This window comes from Drosophila melanogaster, chromosome 2R (assembly GCF_000001215.4).
Source record: "Drosophila melanogaster chromosome 2R".
Lineage (NCBI taxonomy): Eukaryota > Metazoa > Arthropoda > Insecta > Diptera > Drosophilidae > Drosophila > Drosophila melanogaster.
The window spans coordinates 1,356,232-1,382,650 of record NT_033778.4 but is presented as its reverse complement, the minus strand read 5'-3'; the positions used below and the strand labels follow the sequence as shown (position 1 = coordinate 1,382,650).

The following is a 26,419-nucleotide window of genomic DNA, read 5'->3' as shown; positions in this document are numbered from 1 at the left end:
CACCGTTGCTAGCGTGTGCAAATCGCAATGGAGGGCGTTTACGCCGTTGGGGACTATTGCGTCCGCAAGGTCATTGAGTAATGATTTCTTGTCAGTGAAGTTGATAGTATGTCGTTTCTTATTTTTAAAGAGAACGAAAGAGCGTTTTAGCGGAAAGCGGGCCTCTTCCAGAATTAGTTGGTTCTGGAAGCAATTTAGGGGCTTATCCGTAGTTTCTATGGTGTGAGTGAGGAAAATCTCACTGTGAATGGTCGCACCACATGATTCTGCTTCCTGTTCTTCTATGGCATTAATTTGCTGCCTAGACAGGGCATCAGCAACCAAATTTTCTTTTCCCGGTTTATAGACTACCTTCGCACCCGTTTCCTCGATGCGACCCTTCCACCTTTTAATTTTCGCGTTAGGGTTAGAGTCTGATACCGAGAATGACAATGGTTGATGGTCGGTGAAGATAATTATATCTTTCACCGCATATAAATAGTGTCTCAGTTTGGCCAAAGCCCAAACGATGGCTAATAATTCCCTTTCATTTGTGGCGTAGTTCATTTCCCTGTCCTTTAATGTCATCGAGATCATTGTAATAGGACGGTTCTCCTGTGAAAGCACTGCTCCAATACCGTAGGCTGAAGCATCCGTCGTTAGATGGAATGGCTTCTTGTAATCCGGGTATCGGAGCATAACATCTTCGGATGCTAAAATGTTGCGCAGTTTTTCGAAAGAATTTTTTTGCGCCTCATTGAATTGTACTTGGATGTGTCGCGATCTGTATCTGCTTACACTTCCGTTTTCGCCCTTTAAGATGTCCGAAATAGGCCTTGCTATGGCTGCAAAGTCCTAAATGAAGCATCTGTAATAGCTCGCGAGACCTAGAAATGATCTAACCTCAAATACTGTTTTTGGTTCAGGGAACTCCTTTATGGCCCTGACCTTTTCTGGGTCGGTGGTAGTGCCATCACTGGTGACTATTAAGCCAAGAAAGTTGACCCTTTTTTTAAAAAAAAATTGACTTTTTCACTGAGACTCTCATATTTGCATCGCTTATGGTTTTTAAAACCCAATCCACGTGCTTGACATGAGCATTCTCGTTTTTTGAGAAGATTATTACATCGTCGACGTAGACATAGCAAGTCTTGCCGATTTGCTCTCTGAGAATGTCATCAATGGCTATCTGGAAGATGCTGGCAGCATTTCTCAAGCCAAAGGGAAGCCTCTTGAATTCGTACTTCCCTCCGCTTACGGAGAAGGAAGTTTTTTCGCGGTCATTTTCCGCTAAGATGATCTGGTGATACCCGGACTTGAGGTCCAGTGTCGTGAAGAATTTGGCCTTGCCCAAGTTGCCCAGTATCATGGAGATATCTGGCATAGGGTATTTTTCTGGGATAGTTCTTTCGTTTAGCTTACGAAAGTCTATGACTAATCGTCTATTTTTATTGCCGGCCTCGTCGGTTCCTTTTTTACCAACCACCACCAACTCCACGTTAGTGAAGTTGACGTCAGTGCATTTATTGAATGAAATCTTCTCAACTTCCTGACCCCATTTGAGTAAGCCGGAAGCGAGGCAAAGTGATGCACCGGCCTGTGTTAGCACATCGGCCCCGATTATACCGTCGAATATTGTAAAATCTGGTAGAATGAAAAAAGTCGCTTTCAAATTAAAAATCGAGACGAAGCACTTTTTTGTAACGATGGTGGTGCCGTGAATTGAATGAATTTCGAAAGGAGAGTCCACCGGGCGGACACCCTTTAGCTCTTTGCGAGGCCGGATGAAATTTTTTGACGCGACGGTGTCTAAAAGGAATTTCATTGGTACCCCTGCTACTCTTCGTCTGATGACGGGTAACAGGGATTTTCCCCTAAAAAATTGTGGTAGTTAGAATCATACTCGGTAATGGCATCGTCGTCTATTTTCGATTCCGCTTTGGAGGCGGCGGCGGCATATGCTCCTGTCTTTTCTTCCGCATTCTGCGTAATGAAGTTAACTTTTTGTTGTTTCCTCACGGCGCCTGTGCGCTCGGAGGTGGCTGGTCTTCTGTTCCGGTAGGCATTTGTCTGGGTCGGCTGCATCAATTAAGAAAGTGAGGGATCGACCTCAATAGGCTCTGGTGGGCCGTCGTCTTTGTAATTTTTGGTACTTTGCGGGTCGGCGTGAACCTGTGCCTTATGCTGCCTATTAAAATACGGGTTTTTGGTATTACTAGCTTGTGGGTCATGGCGGTCGTACTTGTCAAGTTGACGACCCTGCGCTTTTGCAGTAGGTTTGCGATCTTTGTCTTCTTGACTTCTTGCGAAACTAGCTGCAAAAACGTACCTCTCGTGGTTAGATTCCACTTCTTGCGCTAAGGCCAAGGCTGACGGCAAGTCTTTCGGCTTTGCCGCGAAAAGCACGTCAGTGAGGTTGCGTTTAAGTCCCGAGATGAAAATACGCGAGGCGTCCTCTCGGAATTTTTCGCACAATATATTTGCCGCCGATGGCTCGTGAGACATATGGGCTTTATTTGTGAGTAAGGTGAGTTTTTTCTCGACCTCATCATAATACTCCAACAGGGTCATGTTGCTTCCCTGTCTTAAAGTGCTCATGTCCTGCTCAATGACATGCATTGGGCGTTTGTCGCTGTAAGTGAAATCGAGCCGATTTATAATGGCATCGAAATTCATTACAGTAGGATAAGACGTTATTGGACGCGCCCCTAACGCCATTGCCTCGTAATGGCGAGAGGTGCCGTTGTAATCTTTAAATATGCGATACGCAGCAACCGCCGCTTGTCGCCACGAAACATATGATTCATGTGACCCCGAGAATTCAGGCAAATATTTAACGGCGTCTAAAGTCATGTTACATGATACACCACTAGTTATGTCTATGGGTTCGTAAGCTCTAATTGCGGGGGCCACACTGAGGTGGGCGCGACCTGTGTTGCTGCCAACTGGCTGGCCAGCTCCTGAATTTTCTGACGCATTTCATTTTGTGCGAGTTCGTTTTTGGCAGCCTCGTCCGCTAAAGTATTGGCCACCACTGCCTGTATTACAGCTTTTAGTTGTTCTGGGTCTATCGCCATTGCAGGGGAATTCGCGGTTGCACATCTTAGAGGGGGAGGTTGATTTTCACAATCGGACTCTGAGTCCGTGGAGTATGGTGTACTATTCCTATACTGTGAGGAACTGGGCTGCATGAGCAGTCCAATTCGCTTAGGTATGCAAAAGCTGCCTGTGTGGGCAGCAGTTGACCAAAGCCAAACAAACAACAACTAAAGACAAAGGCTGCAGCGTCGAATGTCGCGCTTGAATCGAATGGAAACACAAAATAACAACAATAAATGAAAAGTAAATATGCTCTGTTATAAAAAACAATTATATGATTTTTGTTTTTATTCACATTGTGTGGGCGGTGTTGGTGATGGTGGTGGTGGGTGGTGGTTTTTACCACTGGTTGGGCGCCAGTTATTAAAGTTTGTGGTGGCAGGGGGGATCCCTCGCTGCAGTCCCAGATATTATGTTGAGAGGAACTTTCCTCTTTTAACTGCCAGCCTTGTGGTCTCGCAGAGAAATTAATACAAATATATTTTACGACGTTCAGTCGGAGTAATAAGGACGAGCAGCCGCTCTTTATTAATGTCAAAAATCAACTGAACTTAAAATTGAATCTTATAGCTAACAAAAGACTCGCAGCGGCCACGCAAATATGCTGTGTTTGCCAGCTGCACGGGTTTCCGGCCCGATGCTGGGTCAGCACTTTAACGTTATGATATTATATTTCCTGCACTGAGCCAACTGGTATAGCTCGTTGGCTCGTGTTAACTTATATATATAATATAATAATATATAAATATATATATATAATATAATATACTTAAAAGTATTTTATGAAATTAAATTCAAAAGGTTATGGGTCCAGTCACATTTTCGGCCAAGTGGTGAATTTAATTGTACAAATAAGAATAAATAAAATAAAAATTGTGGGAACCTGTACCAAACAGCGACGCTACTGGAACAAGCAGCGACGTCACAGACGCGGGAGCGGGAGAGACGCGGTGATGAGTGGTCAGCAAGAGAGGGAGGAGTCAGTCAATTGTGAACCACAGGATTGATAAGTCATATTACCGAAGAACGAATAAAACGGATCAATAACAGAAGCTCAGCGTGTATCAATTGTGTATTTTCGGGGTCTGTACAAATAAAAATGAGTTTTCTTGTTTAAATATATGCATTAATTGAACACAAGTGCATATAAGTTTTACGAAATACATACATGCATACATATGTATGGATAACTATACACAAAAACATTTGGTTGTATATAAGTGATTCTAAGGAGCGCAAGACAAACGGAGAAACAAAGAATAAAAATAAGAACGTATTGAAAATAGTAAAAAGTCACACTTATGCAAAGTTACGGGTATGTGGAGAGTGATGAAATTAAGAGGATAATGTAAGAGAAAACGCGCTCTATTATTGTTCTCTTTGTACTCTGTTATTGTTGCCTCTCACATGCATGTTAGAGAGTAATTGGGCTATTCGCTTGCAGACAACGAGAGAGTGCAGTTCTATCGGTTGCTTAAATAAAATTATTATTGAATAGTTAAAACAATGAAAGTGTTTCACTATTTGGTTGATGGGCTGGCTTATAATAAACATACTTAAACGTATTATATTATATTAAATTCAATAGAACGGTTTTATCATCGCGACGACGCGTAGTCAAAAGTCAAAAATAATATAAAAGGAAAGAGGAATGTAATGTAACGGTGAAAAATATTCAATTTGGAAGTTCCGAGTAAGGGCACTGTTAGAGGAAAACGATTTGTTAAATGTAATTGAGAAAGAACAAACAGAAGAAAGCGAGGAAGTAAAACGGGCAGAAAGAAATGCAAAGGGGATCATAATAGAATATTTGAGTGATTCTTTTTTAAGTTTTCCCAACAGTGGAAATTCGGCAAAGCAGATTTTTGAAAAATTGGATACTATTTATGAGAGTAAAAGCTTGGCATCTCAACTGTCACTACGCAAGCAATTATTCTCTTTAAAACTGAAAAGTGATACTCTTCTAGTAAACCATTTTCATTTATGTGATGATTTGATAACTGAGTTAGTTGCGGCTGGAGCCAAGTTGGACGAAATGGACAAAATTGCTCACCTATTTAATACACTTTCGACTAACTATGAAGGAGCAATAACAGCCATAGGAACTCCTACCGAAATCAATTTGACATAAGACTTTGTAAAGACACGGCTACTCGATCATGAAATAAAGTTTAAAGGAATTAACAAAGACACAAGTGCTAAAGTGCTGCAAGCTATAGGCAATCGAGAGTCTAGGGAAAGACACACAAAAACAAAGCTATGGAATTTATGAAGAAACCTTTTAAGAATAAGTCCAACCTAAAATGTTTTCATTGCAAGAAATTGGGTCATATAAAGAAAAATTGCTTTCTATTAAAAAGGCAGGCAGTAAACCGGAATGTTCCTGATGGAAATAATGTTAGAGAGAGACAGGCTCAGATGGCGACAGAAACACAGCCAGAACGTGCGTTTGCATTTCTGATGAATGCAGAAGTTAGAGAAAGACAGACTCAGAAGGTAGAAACGCAGCAAAAGTGCGCATTTGCAATTATGGTGAAATTAGTAAATTACACTGAAAAGCCAGACGAAGTAAATTTTATATTAGATTCGGGGGCATCAGATCACCTAGTGAATAATATTAATTTATTTTCTGAGTGTGAAAATTTAAATTTAAACGTGGCTGAGATTGCAAAGCGTGGAGAATTTGTTTATGCTACTGCATAAGGACAAGTTAAACTTAACCATTCTGGAAGCAACATTACATAACACAACGTGTTGTATTGTAAAGAAATCCCGCACAATTTGCTATCAGTAAAGAAGATGATAGATGCTGGAATGTCCGTCGAGTTTAATAAGGATGGCATTAAAGTAATCAAGAATGGTAACTTGGTATTTGAAGGAGTATGTGAGTATAATGTACCGACTGTTAAATTTACTTTAAATAGTAAAGTATATACATCTGCAATATCAAATGATGCAGAGTATCGCTTGTGGCATGAGAGGTTGGCACATGTAAGTGTTGGAAAATTCTTAGAAATTAAACGAGATGGCTTGTTTGAAGATAGTGAACTTATAAAAAACGTACAAGTAAAAAGTAGTAAATTATGTGAGGCGTGTATTAACGGAAAGCAATCAAGACTAAAATTTGAAAAACACAAAAATAAAGAAAATATTGAACGCCCACTATTTGTAATTCAATCGGATGTATGCGGTCCGATTACGCTCTCAACTATTGATAATAAAAACCTCTATGTAGTATTTATTGATCAATATACACATTATTGTGTGACGTATTTAATAACGTATAAATCGGACGTGTTCTTCGTATTTAAAGATTTTGTAGCAAAGAGTGTGGCTCATTTCAATTTAAAAATGGTTAATCTATATATTGATAATGGAACAGAATATAATGAAATGCGTAAATTTTGTGTCAAAGAAGATAACAGCTATCATTTAGCGGTTCCTAATACCCACAACTACAGTATAAGCACTAAATAAAGTTCGAAAGCGAAAATTTGACGAGAAATCGATCAAAACTATACTGGTCGGATATGAGCCAAATGGCTATAAGTTGTGGAATGAGAACTCGAGAAAATTTATGACAGCTAGAGATGTAGTGGTGGATGAAATAAACAAGAAATCGGTGACTTCAAATGAAAATGACTCTGTGGAAAAACATGATTTTTTTGGCCAATACAGTGATTCTCTAATTAAAGAGAATGAAGAGTCGAATTTTCCATTGCAGGAAAATTGTGAATCTACGATCTTCGAAGTCTGATGAAAATCCAAATGAAAATTCCACGTGTCTCGAGAATACAATTCCAGTGGCTGAAACTGGTGATAAAATAAAAGAAAATAAAAATCAAGAACAAATTAGACGCAGTGAGAGAATTAAAGATAAATCAAAGTTATCATATAGATTTTTAGAAAAGTGTCTGATGAATACCCAAATGTGTTTAAATGATATACCCAATACATATGAAGAGATTAAAACTCGTAAAGACAGAACCTTGTGGGAGGATGCCATTAAAATCGAACTGAATTCTCATTTTGTAAATAATACATGGTGCTTAGTGCAAATGTCTAAGGATAAAAACATGGTAGATTGCAAGTGTGTTTTTAGTATACAACAAGATGAAAATGGTAATTTACAATACTTAAATATAAGGCAAGATTGGTAGCCAGGGAATTCACCCAAGAATATATGATGGATTATGATAAGACTTTTGCAACAGTTGCACGAATTTCTAGTTCATATCTTTTAGCTTTTTCAAATCAATATAATTTACTGATCCATCAGAAGGATTTCAAACAGCTTTTTTAAAGATTCCAAAAGGTTTAATACAGTATGATGGAAATAAAGTATGTAAACTTAATAAAGCCATTTATGCAAGATGCCGGTTTGAGATATTTGAAAGTGCACTACAAAATTTTGAATTTCGGAGTCTAGAAGTAGGCAGATGTATATATACCGTATATATCGTCGTATATATATATATATATATATATAGTAGCAGAATATGCTTTACATATTTCGCTTATATAAGCATTGAAAATACAATCTTGCACCGCACATACAATCTTGCACATGCATAAACACATGAAACATGAAACCAATTCACATTTTTGTTTACACTTAGGCGCATGATTTGTTGTGCAACCATATCTAAAAAACCAAACCCCACAAATATGCTGGCTAGACACTTTCGTTTCTCGCGACTCACTTCGAGCCGATCAGTCTTAACCTGACATTTTTAAAATAAAGACGTTCACCAAAATTGTTCGTGTTTCGATTTATAGTTGTTTCAGCGTTGATCTTTGTCTTTGTTATTGACGGATAATTTATTCGACTCACAAAAATTAATAACTACGTAAGTATATATATATAAATAAATATGTACAAATGTACTTGTCGAAGAGTCATCAGAATGCCCTTCTTCCTCTTCACTACTCTCGTTATGGTTCGCGCGACGTTTTCTGGCGCTTGAGCGAGGCATGTCTGTTACGAGTAACGATCGAAAACTGACTGACTGATCTCTTCTTCACAAAATCAGAATTATGCGTAGTTCTTGACTTTACATGCAATACCAACACAATTATGACAGTTGTTCTAGTCCGCATACACCAATACTTATGCACACCGCATTTTTCTGTATGCTTCCTCGTTTTCGTACAGACATCTACTTCCCCCCCGCTCCTACCCGCGACCAGACTACGTTCGGCAGAAACTCTAACGGTTGTCTGCCGCGCATCAGAAAAATAAAAAGAGGCGTCTGCATGGCGCGTGCCAAGCAGAAACACGAAATTTCGTTTCATTTAAATGATCTGCGACATACTCTTTTATGTTGACGATCTAATAATTTCTACTAGCGATTTCGAAAGAATGTCTAAATTTCAAACATATCTTTTAATAAGTTTCAAATCACCGATTTAAATGAAATAGGATTTTTTATTGGCATAAAAATTTAAAGGAAAAATGATCCAATTTGTCTCAGTCAATCTGAATATATTAAAAATGTTTAAAAAAAATTCGATATGGAAGATTGTAATCCAGTTGGGGGACTCCTCCTCTTAAGTACATCGATAAGTATCTTAAGTCGATATACTAACTACAATAATAGAGTATTATGGCAATGTCTTAAAAGAATTTTAAGATATCTAAAGGCAACTGTCAATTTAAGGTTATCATTTAAAAGGAATTTGAAAGTAAATAAAATTCTTATGGGGTATGTTGATTCTGATTGGGCCGGAAATGAGACCGACAGAAGAAGTACTACAGGGTATATATTTAAAATGTTTGAAAATTGTTCAATTTGCTGGAGTACTATTAAACAAAAATCGGTTGCTGCTTCATCTACCGAAGCTGAATATATGGCCTTATTCGAAGAAGTAAGGGAAGCAATATGGCTAAAATCATTAACAAATGAAATGAAATTATAATTAAATGATCGAATAGTTATTTTCGAGGATAACCAAGGTTGTATAAGTTTAGCCAATAATCCTACTTGCCACAAGAGAACTAAGCACATAGAGTATCTTTCCACAGACTTACAATTTTCTAATATTTTGACAAAGCCACTACCAACTGCCAGATTCACTGCACTGCGAGACCAACTGGGGCTAACCGAATCTTGAATGATGAAAATAATCTGAATGAGCAAAATGAATTTTTATATGAAGTTTGAAACTTTTATACATATATAACTATAATCAAATCAAAGCAACTACTAGTCTAACCATTCCTATGTTTATCTAACTAAATCTTGAATGATGAAAATAATTTGAATGAGCAAAGCCCCCGAGAAAAAGATAAGAAATAGAATGCAACCATTACAAAATTTCATTAAATTTTTAATCAATTATTATCAGTGTGATACTTGAGGTGAAATACAAAAATGAAAATACAAAAGTCACACTTATGCAAAATTGTGTGTATTTGAGAGTGATGAAATTAAGAGGATCGTGGAACGAGAGAACGCGCTCTATTATTCTTCTCTTGGTACTCTGTCGTTGTTGGCTCTCACATGCATGTTATAGAGTAATCGTTTTTATTCGCTTGCAGACAGCGAGAGAGTGCGGGTTAATAAAATATTTATTGAACAGTAAGAACAAAAAATAATTAACAATCAAGAATTAACAGATTCAGATTTAAGCACTATTGAAGAAATAAACGGCACAATGGCTAATGAAGTAATAGCCCAACGAGCATGCTTAAAAGACATTTCATACAATGGTAAAACTATTCATTTAAAAAGATTTGTTAACGCACTAGAACTAGTCATTTTAACAAAAGGACCCTACGAAGCCATACCAGTAGCGGTAATAAAATGTAAAATCGTAGGAGTAACACATTACAAAATACAAAATGAAAATAAGATAACCGGAATAAATAAGAAATTGCAAGAAAAATTAGTAACAATAACCCAAAAGGGAAAAACAAAAGCAAAATTAATATCTGAGGTTTATATTTAAAAAACGAGACTTGAAGCATGGTTCATAAATGAAGGTTTAACAGCCGAACATTCTGAAAAATTCAGTACAAAGGAAGCCATTAACACGATGGTTAAAAATTGTTAACATGGCAGACTGAAGACAATACTAAAGTTAGAAATTTTTCGACTATGAACGAAGCTGTCGCAAAATATATTCAAAGCAGCAACGACACGACAGGAAAATGAAAAAAATGTACATATATGTACTTATAAGGAATGTATATGTCGGAGTTTGAGTAGATCTAACGTATTATTTGAATTAGTATTTGAATGTAACAGAATATATGTTATTAACCCGTTATGTTAAGAATGAACAACAAATAATAAAATTCACGGAAAGCGATCCATTATTGTTCTCGAGCGATCAGTGGCGTGCATTATTAGAATCGCAAAGTAAAATGGAGATTAAATGTATGCAGACTTCCAAAATGAGGACGCAACCCTCAAAGCAAAGTGACGCTACCGAAGTTTAACCCAGACACTGTAAATGTAGATGCAGCTGGATGACGCAAAACTGCCGATATAATTATGACAGAAAATGTTTTGAAGGAAGCGCTTTGGTTATGGCACCAAGCAACTCATTAGAAGGAAGAGCATCCCAATGGTTATCCCAGATTTGCTACGGCGGAATTAAGTGGCCAGAATTCAGAGAACTATTTACACAACGATATCATAGACGCCGGCAGCCATTTTGTTAAACATGTAGAACGATGGCCCAAGAGCGAATGAATATGCCAGCAAACGAGTAACGGCATTGCTCTCGAAGTAGAAAGAAATAAGCAATGAAAAAATTGGTGTATTGGTCGTGCTCGCACATGTAGCTCAAATAGAGCACCGAGTGCAGCGGATATTATTCACAACGAATATTCATTATTCGTTACACAACTGAGACAGTTTATTGGCTTATCTTTATATTTTCGACAGTTTAATCTTCGCTTTTCTGAGCTAATGGAACCATTATACTTACTTGGATAAAAAAATAGCCAATTTGAATGGCACGAAAGACATGAGCAGGTGCGTCAAGTGATAATATCATATCATATTGATGCACAAAATTGTTGGCGAACCGAGAGTCATAGAGTATTATAGTAAGAGCACTAAAGGTGTAGTGTGGAGATACCACTCTTATGAGTTAGAAACACTGGCTGTATACAATGCAGTAAAACATTTTTGCCAGTACCTACATGGCCGCCCGTTTGTGGTTTATACAGACCTCAAGTCGCTTAAGGCTACATCTACCTTATGGCATTTGTCACCAAGAGTCCATCGATGGTGGGCAAATTTACAGGCGTGTGAGTTTAAGATTGACTATAGAAAAGAACAAAGTATGGCGCATGTAGACTTTCTGTCTAGAAACCCACTACCAGATCCTAGACTCTTATATGTCGCTAAGGTAACTGAAGTTCGTGTAGAGTTGTCTGAAATAACTGGTTGCTTGCGGAACAGCGTAGAGATAAAGAAATTTCTGAACTAGTTACAAAGCTGCAAAATAACGAATTGGAATACGAATTAGCAAAGACTTACGAACTAAGGTCTGGCATGTTGCATATAAAAAAACAGAGAAATGGCTGAAATAGATACCTGCCAGTAAGCTGTAATGCATTTGGGCTGGGAAAAGACCTTGGATAAAGTATACACACAGTATAGGTTAAATATATGTCCAAATATGTGAGAAAGTTTGTAGAGAATTGCAAATCATTTTACCAGTAATGATTTTAAACAGTTCTGTTTATTTCAAAAGATTGAGTTACACCTAATTGCTACGGAAGCTAGCCGCGCAAACGGTCAGGTTGAGCGCGTAACGAGCATTTTGAAGGCTATGCTAACCGCTGTAGAGACGAGTAGTAGATCGTGGCAGGAAGCTTTAAAGGAAGTTCAGTTGGCTATGAATTACACAGCTGATCGCGTCACAAAAATGAGTCCTTGAGAACTATTGATTGGTAAGGAAGCTAGACCAATGGGCATGATGCCAATGATAAGGAAGTAAGGAAGCTAGACCAATGGGCATGATGCCAATGAAGAAGAAAAGATTGATGTAGAACATGTTAGAGATACGGCCTTGCAAAATATAAAAAAAAATGCTGAATATGACAAGCAAAAATTTAATGAGAATAAAACTAAGATTGTCCTATTCAATGTATTCTCAAGAGTGAAGAACGGCATCAAACAAAGTTAGACCCAAAGTTTAAGGCTCCATTTATGATAACGGAAAAGCTTGATGGTGACCGATATGTGTTGACATCTTTGGCAAGCAAAATAATGTATAATTACGCCCACGAACAGTTACGGTCGATGCCTGTTGAGGTAGACACAGACCAATGCACTCGTAGAGACCATAGGCTCTAGTTAAATTATTCACAAGGCTACAGTTACACCATATGGTTATCTGCGCAGTGACCATGTGGCGGGGGCTGTGAGGGTCCAGAGGGACAATGACGTATGAGGATGCGTGAGATCGTTGCAAGGAGTGTAGCAAGAGCTTGAGAGTGTGACATAATAGAAACAAAGAGAGAGAATGGTAAAGTAAGGAATGAAATGGAGAAAGAGGTGTGGCAAGAAATACGATTACTGTTTGATCAAAAGAAATGAAGTCAGAAAATGTAAACTGCGAAAACAAGCTGGAGCAAGGCAAGGGATGCCCATATGTTGATTAATAAACATTGATTGGATATTGATGAAATATTAAAATAAAATGAATGAAGATAGAAAGTGTTATGTAAAATGTAAAGAACTATGTAATGCGATACAACACACGAGGTCGTGAGCATGTCAGGAAGGCCGTGTCGGAGATTGAGTAGATCTATAACGTATTATTTGAATGTAACCGAATATATTTTATTAATCCGTTATGTTGAACATGAACAACGAATAATAAAATTCACGGAAAGCGTTCCGTTATTGAGTGAGCATCATTTGTGCGTGTATTTAATGAGCATGGCGCCATTTGTGCGTGTATTCAAGTGAGCATGGCGCCTGTTGTTGTTTTGGTAGAGTTTCGCAGAAACGAAGTAAGAATGATGAAATGAGTGAAGTTGAGGAATAGAAGAAAAGCATCGAGAGAGCGACGCTTGAGTTAATTAGTCTGGTGAGAGCGATAGAAGAAACAACACGCAGGGGACTGGCTGTGCTGCACAATATGGACGCTAAAGTGGAAGAAAAGACGGGCTCTGCTTTTCCGAAATATACTTATAAAGGAATTAATACCCCATATATAGGGGTATATCTATCACTTAGTATTTTGTTCTTGTAATATATAATTAGGAGCAGTGTAAATTATCTGTTTTTGTGAGTAAATTAATTAGTATAATGGTTTGCATGTAAAATATGTTCCGATGTTGCATACATATAAGGTTAATATATTAAAACTAATATATTTGAATTTCTATGACTTTTTAGGTACTCTGAATGAATTGAAGCCTGTGATTGGTAAACTGGAAATCTATTTATTGGCGTTGAGTATAATATATGGTTGTAAGTTAAAAAGAAGACTCATGGAACTAAATTTATTCTATTGACAGACGACAAAGTTGTTTGGACACTTATTCCCAACCAAATTCTATACTTGGACACATTTTAGGATTAAATGAGATTGGAAGTACCCAGATTATATATAGTAAATATAGAATATGTAAGGGAAAGGATGTAGATATAAAAAATGAGGATATATTAAAACATTTAATTAAAAAAATTAAAAAAATACATTACATTACATTTTATGTTTTGGGCGGATTAACGGCGTGGCAACATCAGTAACGTTTAACTTGGGCTGTATCTCTTTGAAATATGGATATATAATCTCAACTTTTTAGCTTGAATTTTTTCAGTAATCACGAAGTGTATACGGACAGAACGACGGACATGCACAGATATGAAAACGATCACCTCCTTACCTGTTAAATACTTTTCAACGAATCTGATATACCGTTTAACAGGTATTTAGATAACTAGAAATATACATACATAAATACATACATATACAATGAAATACTTACATTCCCTTCTTAAGGAACTAGTTTCATCTGCCAGTCGTTGCTTAAAGGAATCCAATTTTTTATTCAGTTCCATTTCCTTTCCAATTTGTTTTTTGATAGCTTCTATCCCAGCTATATTGTGTTTCATTGCCTCCCTGTGTTTTCTTAAAATCAATGTTAAAAAACATAACATAACATAAAACATAATACCTTTTTATTTTCTTAGCTTACCTTGCTGCGTCTTGTACTTGAAATAAAATTTTATCTCTCAGCTGAATGGCTATAATAACCTCGTTCCATGCCTGTGTGAGGCGTTTATGTTCATTTTGCAATACCTCTAAATCTGTATTGGCATTTGCTATACTCATATTTAAAATATTAATCACTTCTTTCATTGTAGCTTCTTCTTCACAAATTGACAGTAACTCGTTTTCTCTCTTTTTTATTTCTATATCTAGCCGATAAAAGAGTATATCTGATTTTCGTTTTTCCTGTGATAGCTGGTCTTGCAACTGAGCGTCTCTACTAACAATGCGTTTAGCATTTTTTACTTCATCCTCAACGGAACACGCCCATTTTTTGATGTTACTTCCTAAGCTTTGCATGTCCCCTAGTTCTGCCATTCTTTCATGGTAAAGAGTTTTTTGTGACTTAGTTAACTTAATTTTTTCTTCGTTTTCCGCTTTTAAGGTTTTTGTGTTAAATTCTTCATCTTGCCGATTTTTTAAATGTTTTTCTATAACAGCGGATAACTCCATAATTTGTTTTTCTTGAAATTTCATTTTTTGTTGCATATCATACAATGTCAGTCCTTGCTCCTCTCGTCGCTGTTCTCTCAGTTTAACATGGTGTTTTATTTCTGCAATTTCATTTTCTATTTCACGTTTAGTACGTATTAAGTGACCCTTTAAGCAGACCTGAAACTTGCTCAGTAGTGGGTGATTTGGGGGAAGAAGGGCCAATTCCTCTGGTTCAGGAGATGCCTCAGGATTAGGCTCAAAGCTAATGGGAAAATCACAATCAATGTCTTCAGGATCAGACATTTTGTTATATATGTAATATTTGGTGTTGAAAAATAAATATATATTTTGGACTTCGTAAAGTTGTATATTCTTCAAACGTCACATATGTCTGAAAAACAAACAAAGTGGTTGCTATGATCGATATATGTAGTTAAGGAACAGAAAGGTGTATTTCACCTTACATACTGATTTTTAGTTTAAAATACTAAGTATCAACAACCTAGCCATTTAAATTAAAATTAAATTAGAATTTAACTTAATTTGGTCAAATCCGTTCAATAGTCATTTTGAGGACCGTATGTTAAGGCAAAACCGCAAAATTTCATCATTCTTCTATCGATAGATATTGGGGAATAAAATGAGAAAAAATTTTAAAATTGTTTAAAAGTGTGGGCGTTACCGATTTGGCGGCTTTGGGGCGTTAGAGTATGCGTGGCAAGGAGTTTTTTTGCAAATCGATAACAATTTGCAAGTCTAATTAAATTATGAAAATATAACAAAATATAGTTCTAAAATGTGGGCGTGGCAATTTCGGGCGGTGTTAGGGCTTTATAGTGGGTGTAGCAGTTTTGGGCGGTTGTAGGGCGTTAGGGTGGGCATGGCAAATAGTTTTTTTGCAAATCGATACAAATTTACAAGACTAATAAAATTATGAAAAAATATCAAACAATTGTTTATAAATGTGGGCGTAACAGTTTTTTTGTTGCAAAAAGATTTTTGCAAAAAATGTGGAAAAATATAAAAACAATTTTTAAAAGTGTGGTCGTTAGAATAGGCTTTGCAACATAGGTCAACAAACTTGCGCTGCGCCGTTGTCTCTAGAATCTGTATGCTGAATTTCTAGCTAATATATTTCCTGAGATCTCGACGTTCATACAGACAGACGGATATTGCTAGATCGACTCGACTATTGATCCTGATCAATTTATAGTCGGAAACGCTTCCTTCTGCCTGTTACATACTTTATTAACCCGCTTAGGTAATAAAGTTTACAGTTTGTTTTAGGTTTATAAATCATTTATTTAGTAATTAATTGGATTCACAATGCGTGCGCGTCTGTCTCTCACGGGGGTTGATTTTTTATTGCCCATTAGTGTGATTGGTCCAAAAGAGAACCATTGCCCCTCTCGCTGCTTGGCTGACAGCTCTCTCGCACCGGTTCCCACATCCCTCCATTGTTTATCAGCTTGAGCTTCAACACAGGTCCAGAAGATGTGCTATTTTGTGGTGTAGTCTATGCCTTATGGTGTTGAAGTGACATCTCCGACATCTCTGGTATCTTTTTGAGATGACTAGCATTTCTAATTATTGTCTTTCCTTCACCTGAAGCTTTAACAACATTACCTTCACGCCCAATTACTTCATATGTTGCTGTGTCATAGTTGAGCGTTAACATGTTTGGGAAAACGACATTTTTAATTAAGATTTGGTCGCCCACCTTAATATCTATCTCCTTCGCCGCTCTCCTTTTATCTGCCGCTACTTTCCCCTTATATTTCTTCAAGCAGTCAATATCTTTTCCTCTTGAATCGTGGACTTCGCCAGCAATATCTTGGACGTTTGAAATTTTGTCCCTGATCATACGGATAAACATTAGCTCAGAAAGAGAGGTGTCTGTATGTGGTGTCACATTGTGCATTAATATAAAGTCTTACAATTTTTTTGATAATTGGCTTTATTAAGATGAACAAAGTAAAGTCTCTTTACTAGGGATCGATTCATATCTTCGACCTCGCCGTTCGCCTGAGGCCAATATGGAGGGGTCCTTATTAATGTTATGCCATTAGTGTCGCAGTATTTTTCAAAAATGGTACTTATGTATTGTCTTCCATTATCTGTTCTTAGATATTTTGGGAAACCCAGTCTGCAAAATATTTCCTTCATTGCCCCGATAATCGATTCGGACGATATGAACTGTAAGAATTTTAATTCCATATACCTGTAAAAATCGTCGATGAACACCAGCACGTATTTCCCGTTAGGAAGTGGGCCTATTAAGTCACTGGCTGTGGAATTCCATGGACTTGTTGGAAAAACTGTTCCTTGCACTGTAGCTGGATGGGGTGCTTGTGAAACAAGCATGCAATCTTGTCTTAACGAAATTTTCAGCACCTCTACCAGAGAGTATATGTAGAGAGGTGATGAGTCGCTCATTTGCTGCTAAGCTTCATTCTATTTGTAGCTTTGTGGTATGTGGCCTCGCATGTGTATCTATGATCTACGCAGCGTCAGTCGATTTATGAAAGCGAGAGTGTGCAGTTGTTCTTACAATAAAGAGACATAAAAGGAAAACAACCACGTGCCTATTTAATTCATGCTGGCCTGACAATATTTAATAATTGTATTCCACAATAGTATTAGAAAATAACAATAGGTTATGGGCCCAGACACAAAATAGCATTGAATAATATAGGTCTTCGATTGTTAAAAACAAGCTGAAATAAAAAGTCAAGAATAATACATGTGTACATATGTGTACATACATATATGCAAATATAGTAAAATTAGTTTTAAAATTTTTTTATTTGAGTCGAATAAATGTCACGTCAGTTGACTAAGGACAACGCCGAGAAGAATTATTTAAGGAAGGTTTTTGTTGAACTTCTTTATTCAGATATCAGCTTAAGACTAAAGATCAAATGTAAATCGGATTGAGGAGAAGTCTCAGTATTTGAACAATATTTCTATTTCGGGAGAGCATCGCTCTTGGATTCTTAAGATTAGGAAAAGGTTCAAAGAGAGCAGTCAAATCTGCTTAGGTCAGGCTTTAGGATGTTTACAAGAACGGCTGAGTGCCGCTGCCAAAGAATTCTTTATTAGAAACAGATGCTGCGCAGCTGTTTTCTTTGAAAGTGAAGTGTTTGGGTTTGGGTCACCCAAATACGTCAGTCCCCTATCTTAAAGAGAAGCCTGTACTTGGGCTAGGATTGATGGATATAGTATGGGAAATGGAGTTTCTTCTATTTTTATTTGTTGTGGTGTGTTTTGATTTTTCCTTATTTTATGTTTTGCATACAGCATCATAAATGGCTTAAATGATACATATCTTAAATATAAGTACAACAAAATTTGTGCAATTAATAAAATGATCATTAGTATGTAATATTGTTCTCTGAAATCATCTCAACAATGTCGTGTTTTACAATTTTTATTTTTGTTATATTAAGTGGTGTGTATAGTAGGGTCAAATCTATTTCTGGTTTTAACAGATTTTCACTTTAAATTATACTATTGATTTCTATTTTGCATTGCGTTACTCTTATCATTTTGTTTCCTTCTATTTTTATATTATTAATTTAATTTTGGCAATTTTGGTTAAGAATTGTTTTGGCTAAGTTCCAGGTTACAATTGTGTTTGGTTCTATGATTTTTATTATTTCGTTCGTGTGCACTGGATTAAAATTACAAATTGGGCTTAAGTGTTTAATAAAATTGGTGACACATTCATTTTTTATTTCTTTATTTTCGGTATTATAAACTTTATTTTCTTATTCAAAATATGATTGTGTGATCTAGCTGATAGCCGTTGAAGTCTGGATAAGGGATTATTTTAATTGTGTTTAGTAGTGAAAAGTAAATGGATATGTGGGATATGATTAATAATTGGTTATCATTGTAGTTAATCCAAGTTGATGTTTTAATGTTTAAATTATTTTGGCTGTTCACATTCTCAAGTTTGTCATAGTTTAGTAATTTGTGGTTAAAGAGTCCAAGTCTGGAAAGCTGCATAGCCATTTCCAAATCTTCTACGTATTCCGTAAACTGTATTAGTTCGAACAAAAGACTGTCAATGATGGTGTCATTTATTCCGTCATTTATCAATCGTATAGTGTCGAGCTCATGTAATTTTACTGAGTTATGGGCGCTGATTTCAAGTTTTTTTGTATTTCGACTCGATCATTTTCATCTAGTGTCCCAAATAGGTATTTAAAATTGGTAATTGGTTCGTAGTCTTTGCTCAAAATAGTCAACCACGATGTCTATTTCAGTTAAATTGATTTTTAAACAATGATGTTCAATGGAGGATGGTATCTGGACTGGCTTATCAGAAAAAAAGGAGATATCCGTGGTAGGTGTCAATATTAATAATTTGAATTTGCTGTCCATGAACCGCTGTAATCAGTACAAGCAATAGTGGTATCGGGTACTAGGTGCCTGTGAAATTGAAAGTTTATTATTTTTCTTTTGTTTTTTGAATTGTATTTTGTAGTAGTGCGTAACTCTATTTCTATTAGTGATTTTGTAATGGTCAGGGTCTGTCTGTTCTACATATTTGGTTGGTTTAAATTGGTTTTCTAATTTGCCTTTCTGTAGTGGAGCTTTTCTGTAATTAGTGTCTATATTAAGTTCCTGTCTTCATTTATTTTATCTATTTTCTTCTCTTTAATTTTATGAGTGTCTAATATTGGATGCCCAGCGTATAAGAAAATTTGAGCAGGTGTCTGTCCACTAGTGTCATGTTTAATTCTATGGTTGTATGTGTAAAGGATTGTTTCCATCGTGCTTAATTTTACTTCTTCGTCTTTATTTATTGTTTTGTGTAATCTTTCGATGTCTGCTACCCCGTTTTTTGCTGTATTGAACTGTAATTCAATTTCTTCCTCTTCAAGCCATCGCTTTAAAGCTAAACTGGAGAAAGCTCCTTCTCTGTCTGCCTTTAGTAATTGGGGTTTACCTAATTAATGCGTTTCTGCATTCTATCCAATCATTAGCAAGTGTAGCGAATTTAAAATAAATATCAATGCAACTGATGTAATGTTTTCCCTCAGATGAATAAATATATACTACAAATTTATCTCGGCAATGTTCCAGTTTAGGTGTGTTTTTTAAAGGCATTTTGGTGTTTCTATCTTCTGTTTTTGCCAAATTGCATATGTTGCATTCGTTAATTATATTCTGAATTAGTAGTGGTCTATTTGGAAAGAAGTGATTTTTTTTAAATAATTTTGTCATTTTCTGTATACCAGGGTTTAAAAGTTTTTCGTGTGATTGATGTATGATTTCTTTGAATTCGGCGTATGAACCAATGTTCTTTAATAGGAAAAAAATGAGAATTACTTTTGTGTTGGTGGTATTAATAATTTCTATGTGTGCTCTTTGAATAATTTCAAAATCCACATCGCTCTCAATATACATAGTAATTTTTCTGTTCACACTATAAACTTGTGCGTACACTTAATATGTTCAATTCGGGTGTTTGAATCTAACTGACTCGCTGCTGCGAGGGCTTCGCCTTTTATTCATTCTTACATAGGTTTTTATCATCTAATTATGCAGCGCTTGTAAGACGCCGCAGTCTGCGTTGGTAAATGCAGCTGAGTTTTATTCTTAAATCTATGTTTAAGGCCTATGACCGCGCTAATCACCTCCCGCGTGGTCATATCTCTTGACACTTCGGCACTAGGTCGCTGCAATCGTACTTATCTGTAGTTGCCACTTATGCTGTCCAGTGATATGTTTATTGCAGCCCATAAATAGAACATATTTATAGTTTGCCTACTTATCATGTCTAAACACATATTTAGACATTCTCCGGGGGGAAAAGAGTACGGCCAGTAGTCGTCTCTCATTTATGCGTTGCAGCTCCAGCTGGTTTTGCTTCGCTAACAGGAAGTTGACAGATCTTGTTTAGCGATCTTTTTACTTCCCCATTGTTTGTTTTAACCGTGACTACCCTGACTTTATCGTCTTGTCCTTTAGTCGTACTAATGATTCTTCCCATTGGCCATTTTGCAGGGTGAGTGTTCCCATGTTTTATAAGAACCAGCTGTCCCTCCTTCAGATTCGGCTTTTCTTGGCGCCATTTGGTTCGCTGTTGCAATGACACCAGATACTCCTCTTTCCATTTCTTCCAAAAATCACCTCTGATGCGTTGAATAAGCTTCCATCTCTCCAAAGAGTTGATTGTCTTACTTTCGTCAAAATGTTCAAGAGCTCCAATTAAAGGTCCTCCCACCAGAAAATAACCCGGCGTTAATATGTCCTCACCATCGTTTTCGCTCCTTACAGTGACTAATGGACGCGAGTTTAGCACTGCTTCGATTTGACATAGCAGCGATGCACATTCTTCATATGTAAAGCTGTTTTCTCCAATAACTCGTTTAAGGTGATGCATCACAGATTTTACACCGGCTTCCCATAAACCTCCCATGTGGGGGCTTCCCGGGGGAATAAAGTGCCACTTGATGCCTTCTTTTTCTAGTGTAGGTGCTAACTCATTATTGTTTTTAATGGCAGCTACAAATTCTTTGTCCAATACTATAGGTTCTCACTCTTGCCTCTTCTTGCAAAGAACCGTCGAAGAGCATCCAGGAATTTGTCTGACGAAACGAGTAATCAGCCATCACTCGATAAACTGGTAAATTTTCCATCAGTTGACTGGACATCTCTTGCTTGTATCGTATGCATACAATACATTCCCTTAAATATTTCTTTAAGGAATTTTGTATGCCAAATATCCAGAACTCCTTCTGAATATAAGTTCTCATAATGTTAATTCCGCCATTCAGAGTTTCTTTATGAGCATCCTTTGCAATTAACCAAGTCAAATGTGACTTTTCCAGTATAATTGGGTGTTTTACATTATAGGGTATCATTGCGTTTTGTATTCGTCCACGAACTCGAAGTACGCCATCATTATCCGAAAACGGATTTAGCGCCTGTAACTTACTCTTTTGGCCTAATGGTCTTTTGTTTTTGAGTAGTCTGACTTCGTGTCCAAAATCCAGCTGTTGTTGTATCTTTACCACGGAAATCTTTGCTAGCTTTAATTCCTCAGCTGTAAGATGTGACGGCTGTTGCGATTTTCCTCTTAGCTTTGTTTCTTTGTGGAATGGAATTGAAACCTCAAATCTGCCTTCCTCGTTGGTGACAGTTGATTCTTGGAATTTTCTTTCGCATTCTGCATTGTCTGTAATCGTCTCATCGGCTTCATCTTCCAATTCCCAAAAGGGTTCCAGGTTCTTTAGATTTATTGTTGTAGTGGGACTTATAATTTTTTATCTTTACTGCTCGAGTTATATTTTCGGACGCAATCCATCCAAATCTGGTTTTTTGTCCCAAGATTCCATTCACGGTTTTTATTTTCTCCATCATAGTCAGGAGAAATAGATCCACACCTATCACCATGTCAATTCTGCTTGGCTCGTTGAATCGTGGATCTGCTAGCCTGTAGCCCTTCCACTCTTTGTTGATATCAATATCAAACTTTTTGCTGGGAAGGGCTCTATGGAGCGTTGGTAAAACCAATGTTTCCGTTGATGTTTTGAAGCTGCTTGGAATTTTTGGTTTGATCGTCAGGTGGACGCTATTTTTTGATAATTATCTAATTGTCTAATTGTAGTCTGGGAGATACCTTCGACCTCTATAGTACTCCTTACTCTGGGAATCCTTAATATTTGTGCTGTCTGCTCTGAAACCAGCGTCTTCTGGGATCCACCGTCAATAATCGCCCTCAACTCGCTGTAAACTCCAGGTTTGTTTTTCACTAAAACAACAGCTGTAGCCAATAGTGTGTCTTGGCCTTGCTTGAGGCTATTGCTGTTGACACTGCGTTTTGTGTCTTCATGAAGAAGGCTGTTGTGTCCTTTGGAGCATCGATTGCATGTAATTTCCTTTCTGCAGTCGATAGCAGTATGCTTTCCAAAGCATCTAAAGCACATGCTCTTCTTTTGAACGAATTCTTTTCTTTTTTCATTAATTTGTTGAAGTGTTGGGAGAATATTTTTCTGCTATTCTCATAGCGTTTGCAGATAAGCTCCTAAGCTGCTGTATAGCTAGCCGCTGATCCCCTTATCAAATGGCTAACCAGCATTTGAGCTTCTCCTTTTAAGCAGGCTCTTGAATATCCCAGCTTCCTTGTGTTGCTGAGATCCTTCCTGTTGTCTATTAGCTCAGAGAACAGCTCGTTAAATGCTGGCCATTCCTTCGCATTTCCATTGAACGTTGGAAGGTCCACTTTTGGGAGTTCTGGCACGTCGTTGTTGGAACTTTTGAACTGTTCCATCTTCATTTGAAGTACCACCTCTAGTGCGGCAACTTCAGATTGCAGAATGTCTGCCTCATCTTGATCAAAGGCAGTTCTGTCTTACCTGTTCAAACAGTTTCAGTGTGTCCGTCACGTTGGACCAATGACTTTTCATCATTGCCTGCTTGACTAGTTCAATCTCACTTGAACTATCTAGGGTTTCGTAGATTAGGCTCATCTGTTGCCTCACCCTGTCCGCTCTTCTATCCACCAGTTGAACCAGATTATCAACTGGACTGGAGCTCCGAGCTGATGCGGTATAAGAAAATTTTGATCCGCTTGGTATATTTATCTCTTCAAGTGTTTCTACCTTTAATAGTGACTCCTTTTAATAAATATTTTATCATTAAAATATTGATGATCGCCAACTCCCAATTTCACCAGCGCATTGTGATTGATCAGCCAAGGAAAAGCACGAACACAATGTTTCACCTTATAGTCCTAGTACTTTAAGCGTGGTCTTTTATTCTGTGTTTCTTACCACTGGTGGGGGAAAACAACAGAATCCGGCTCGAAGGACCAAAATGTTTATTATGTGTTTCTTACCACTGGTGGGGGAAACAACAGAATCCGGCTCGAAGGACCATAATGTTTATTCTGTGTTTCTTACCACTGGTGGGGAAACAACAGAATCACTCGAATAACCTTTTTCTTTTTACTTTGAGTTCAATTCGGGTGTTTGAATTTCACTGACTCGCTGCTGCGTGGGCTTCGCCATTTATTCATTCTTACATCGGTTCTTATCATCTAATTATATAATGCAGCGCTTGTAAGACGCCGCAGTCTGCGTTGGTAAATGCAGCTGAGTTTTATTCTTAAATCTATGTTTGAGGCCTATGACCGCGCTAATCACCTCCCGCGTGGTCATATTTCTTGACACTTCGGCAATAGGCCGCTGCAATCGTTCTTATAAGTAGTTTCCACTTATGCTGTCCAGTGACATTTTTATTGCAGCCCATAAATAGAACATATTTATAGTTTGCCTACTTATCATGTCTAAACACATTTAGACAGTTTCTATGGATAAAGTGATCGAGTAAAATTTGTTTGGCCTTTTCAAGTGTCATTACATGATATTGAATTGTGGTAATGGAGTTACCGAATATTATTGAATGCTCTATTATTTTTATCGGATTCAATAAAGATTATTTGTTTTTTTGAAATAATTTATTGGTTTTTCTGTTAAATGAATAAGGTTGCTATTGTCTGCTTCTGCACTATATTGAGTAGCTTCACCATGATAATTTTCTTCAATTTTAATTCTTGATAATGCATCGGCAACTGAATTTTCTTTCCCTTTAATATAATCTATTTCAAAATGGTATTCGCTTAATCTAATTCTGCACTTAGCATTCGGTTTCATTAAAATATGAAGCCATCTAAGAGGTTGATGGTCACCAGCAATGAGAAATTGTCGCACGAGTAGATAATGTCGAAAAGTTTTTGTGGGCCAAACTGTGGCGTGTAATTCTTTTTCGATAGCACTGTAATTTAATTCGTGATCCTTAGGTGTTCTACTAATAAAAGATATAGGAGTTTTGAGTTTTGAGAAAGGACAGCCCCGATGGCCAAGTTTCGTGCGTCTGGGTAAAACAAATTTCTTTTCAAAATCAGGTAATTGTAAAATTGGGTCTCGAACTATCAAAGCCTTAAGTTTTTCGAATGCCTCTATGTACTGAAGTTTTTGCGTATCTATCTTTGCTCCTTTTTTTTAGAAGCTGGTCATGGGCTTTGCTATGTCTGCGTCATTTGGAACAAATTTGCGATAATAGCCAAAGAAAACTCTAATCTCTTTTACTTTTGTCGGAATTGAGTATGAAACTATGGCTTTAACTTTAATAGGATTTGATTTATTACCATCAGGACCAAGAAAGTTAGCTTCTTTTTTAAGAACTCACATTTGTGTAGTTCCTATTTTAAATTTACTTCTGCAAGCTTTGAAAAAACTAATTGTATTGAATTCAAATGTTCTGTAAGGGATGTTGAAAAAATTATAATATCATCAAAAAACACCAAACAGTTTTTGTTCAAACGATTATTATTCATGCACCTTTGAAAAGTAGTAGGTGCATTCCTAAGGCCAAGTGGCATTCGAAGGTATTCATAATGACCGCTTTTGGTGGAGAATGCAGTTTTAGGAATTGATTCCTTGTCCATTTCTATTTGGTGAAATCCTTTTGCCAGATGGATTGTTGTAAAATATTGGCATTTACCCAGTTTGCAGGGAATTTCGTCCATATTTGGAATTGGATATCTGTCAGGTATGGTTATTTCATTTAGCTTTATATAATCAATTACTAGCCTGTATTTCATTATGCCAGAAGCATCCGGTTTTTTGGTACGACCCAAGTAGGACTATTGTATGGTAAATTATTTTCCCTAATTAATCCCTGATTTAGCATTCCCTGTACTTGGTTTCCTACTTCAATTTCGTGCAAGTGGGTATTGTTTTGAAGAAATTGGGGAATTATGTGTTGCATTTAGTACGTGTTTAATGGTATTTGTAAATGTTAATTTGACTCCTTCTTTATATTCAAGATTTCTAAATTTATTTAATAAGCCTCTTAAATTTAAAGTTTCCTCCTGGTTTAGGTGATCTATTGATTCCTGATCTGAGCTTGAAATTGGTTCTGATGTCTTTTGGATATCAACATTTTGTTTTCTTTCGGATTCTGAAGTAATTAATTTGTATGTTTGATCATCAAAAAGGGTAACTGTATTATTTTTGTAATAAATAACTGATTGTTCATTTTTCAACAATTGTCTGTCAATTAGCATATAGTAATTATTAGATAATTTGTGCATATAAAATGGTTCGGTTTTTTTGAAAATACTATTTCTGGGTAACATAATCAAGTTGTTCAAGGTAATAGGGCCATTTGATGTTAAAACTTCACATCTACTACTTTGAATGGGAAGACAAAATATATTTTCGTTGATCATATTAATTGTGGATACTGTGTCTAGAACACCCTGTATGAACACCATTTTTTATACTATTTTTATGTATTCGTTTTGTACGGGGCTGTTGCCCTTCATTAATGAACCCATGATTTTGACATGGATTGTAATGATTTTGGTGATAATACTGTTGTTCGTTATAATTAGGTTGGACTTGTTCGAATTCATGCGCGTCTTGGAATCTCATTTCGTCAATAGACATTTTAGTTTAATTACTGTCCCATGGTCTTAGTCGTTTAGTAATCGGGAAGTTAGTATTTTTAGATGTAGAGGGTTGTTGTAGTCGGGGGTATGTATTTCCTCTAAAATGTGTTGTTTGGGGATTTGGAGCTTTGATTTTTTTTTTATAATGGGTTGTGTGTTTATGTATGGTTGGGTCTGCCACATTGT

General features: G+C 36.8%; 1 protein-coding gene and 1 long non-coding RNA gene across 3 annotated transcripts in view, besides 1 other annotated feature; one reads left to right on the top strand and one right to left on the bottom strand.

Annotated features, from left to right (window-relative positions):
- l(2)41Ab (lethal (2) 41Ab) overlaps positions 1-26,419 on the bottom strand; it is a 94,544-nt gene that overhangs the window by 61,285 nt on the left and 6,840 nt on the right. The window contains exons 1-3 of one of the 2 annotated variants that reach the window (NM_001110886.2): positions 14,938-15,139; positions 14,252-14,879; positions 14,042-14,184 (exon numbers count right to left, since the gene is read on the bottom strand). In NM_001110886.2, coding sequence (NP_001104356.1) covers positions 14,042-14,184; positions 14,252-14,814 — 706 coding nt within the window. In that variant the 5' untranslated portion in view covers positions 14,815-14,879; positions 14,938-15,139. Of the gene's footprint in view, positions 1-14,041; positions 14,185-14,251; positions 15,152-26,419 lie in introns of those variants that run through there. The other variant, NM_001110887.2, reaches the window with a different exon arrangement.
- Positions 7,968-8,390: a mobile genetic element.
- Positions 11,183-13,730, top strand: lncRNA:CR44043 (long non-coding RNA:CR44043). Its single transcript, NR_074072.2, has 2 exons — positions 11,183-13,500; positions 13,568-13,730. It is a non-coding gene; the product is annotated as a long non-coding RNA:CR44043 (long non-coding RNA).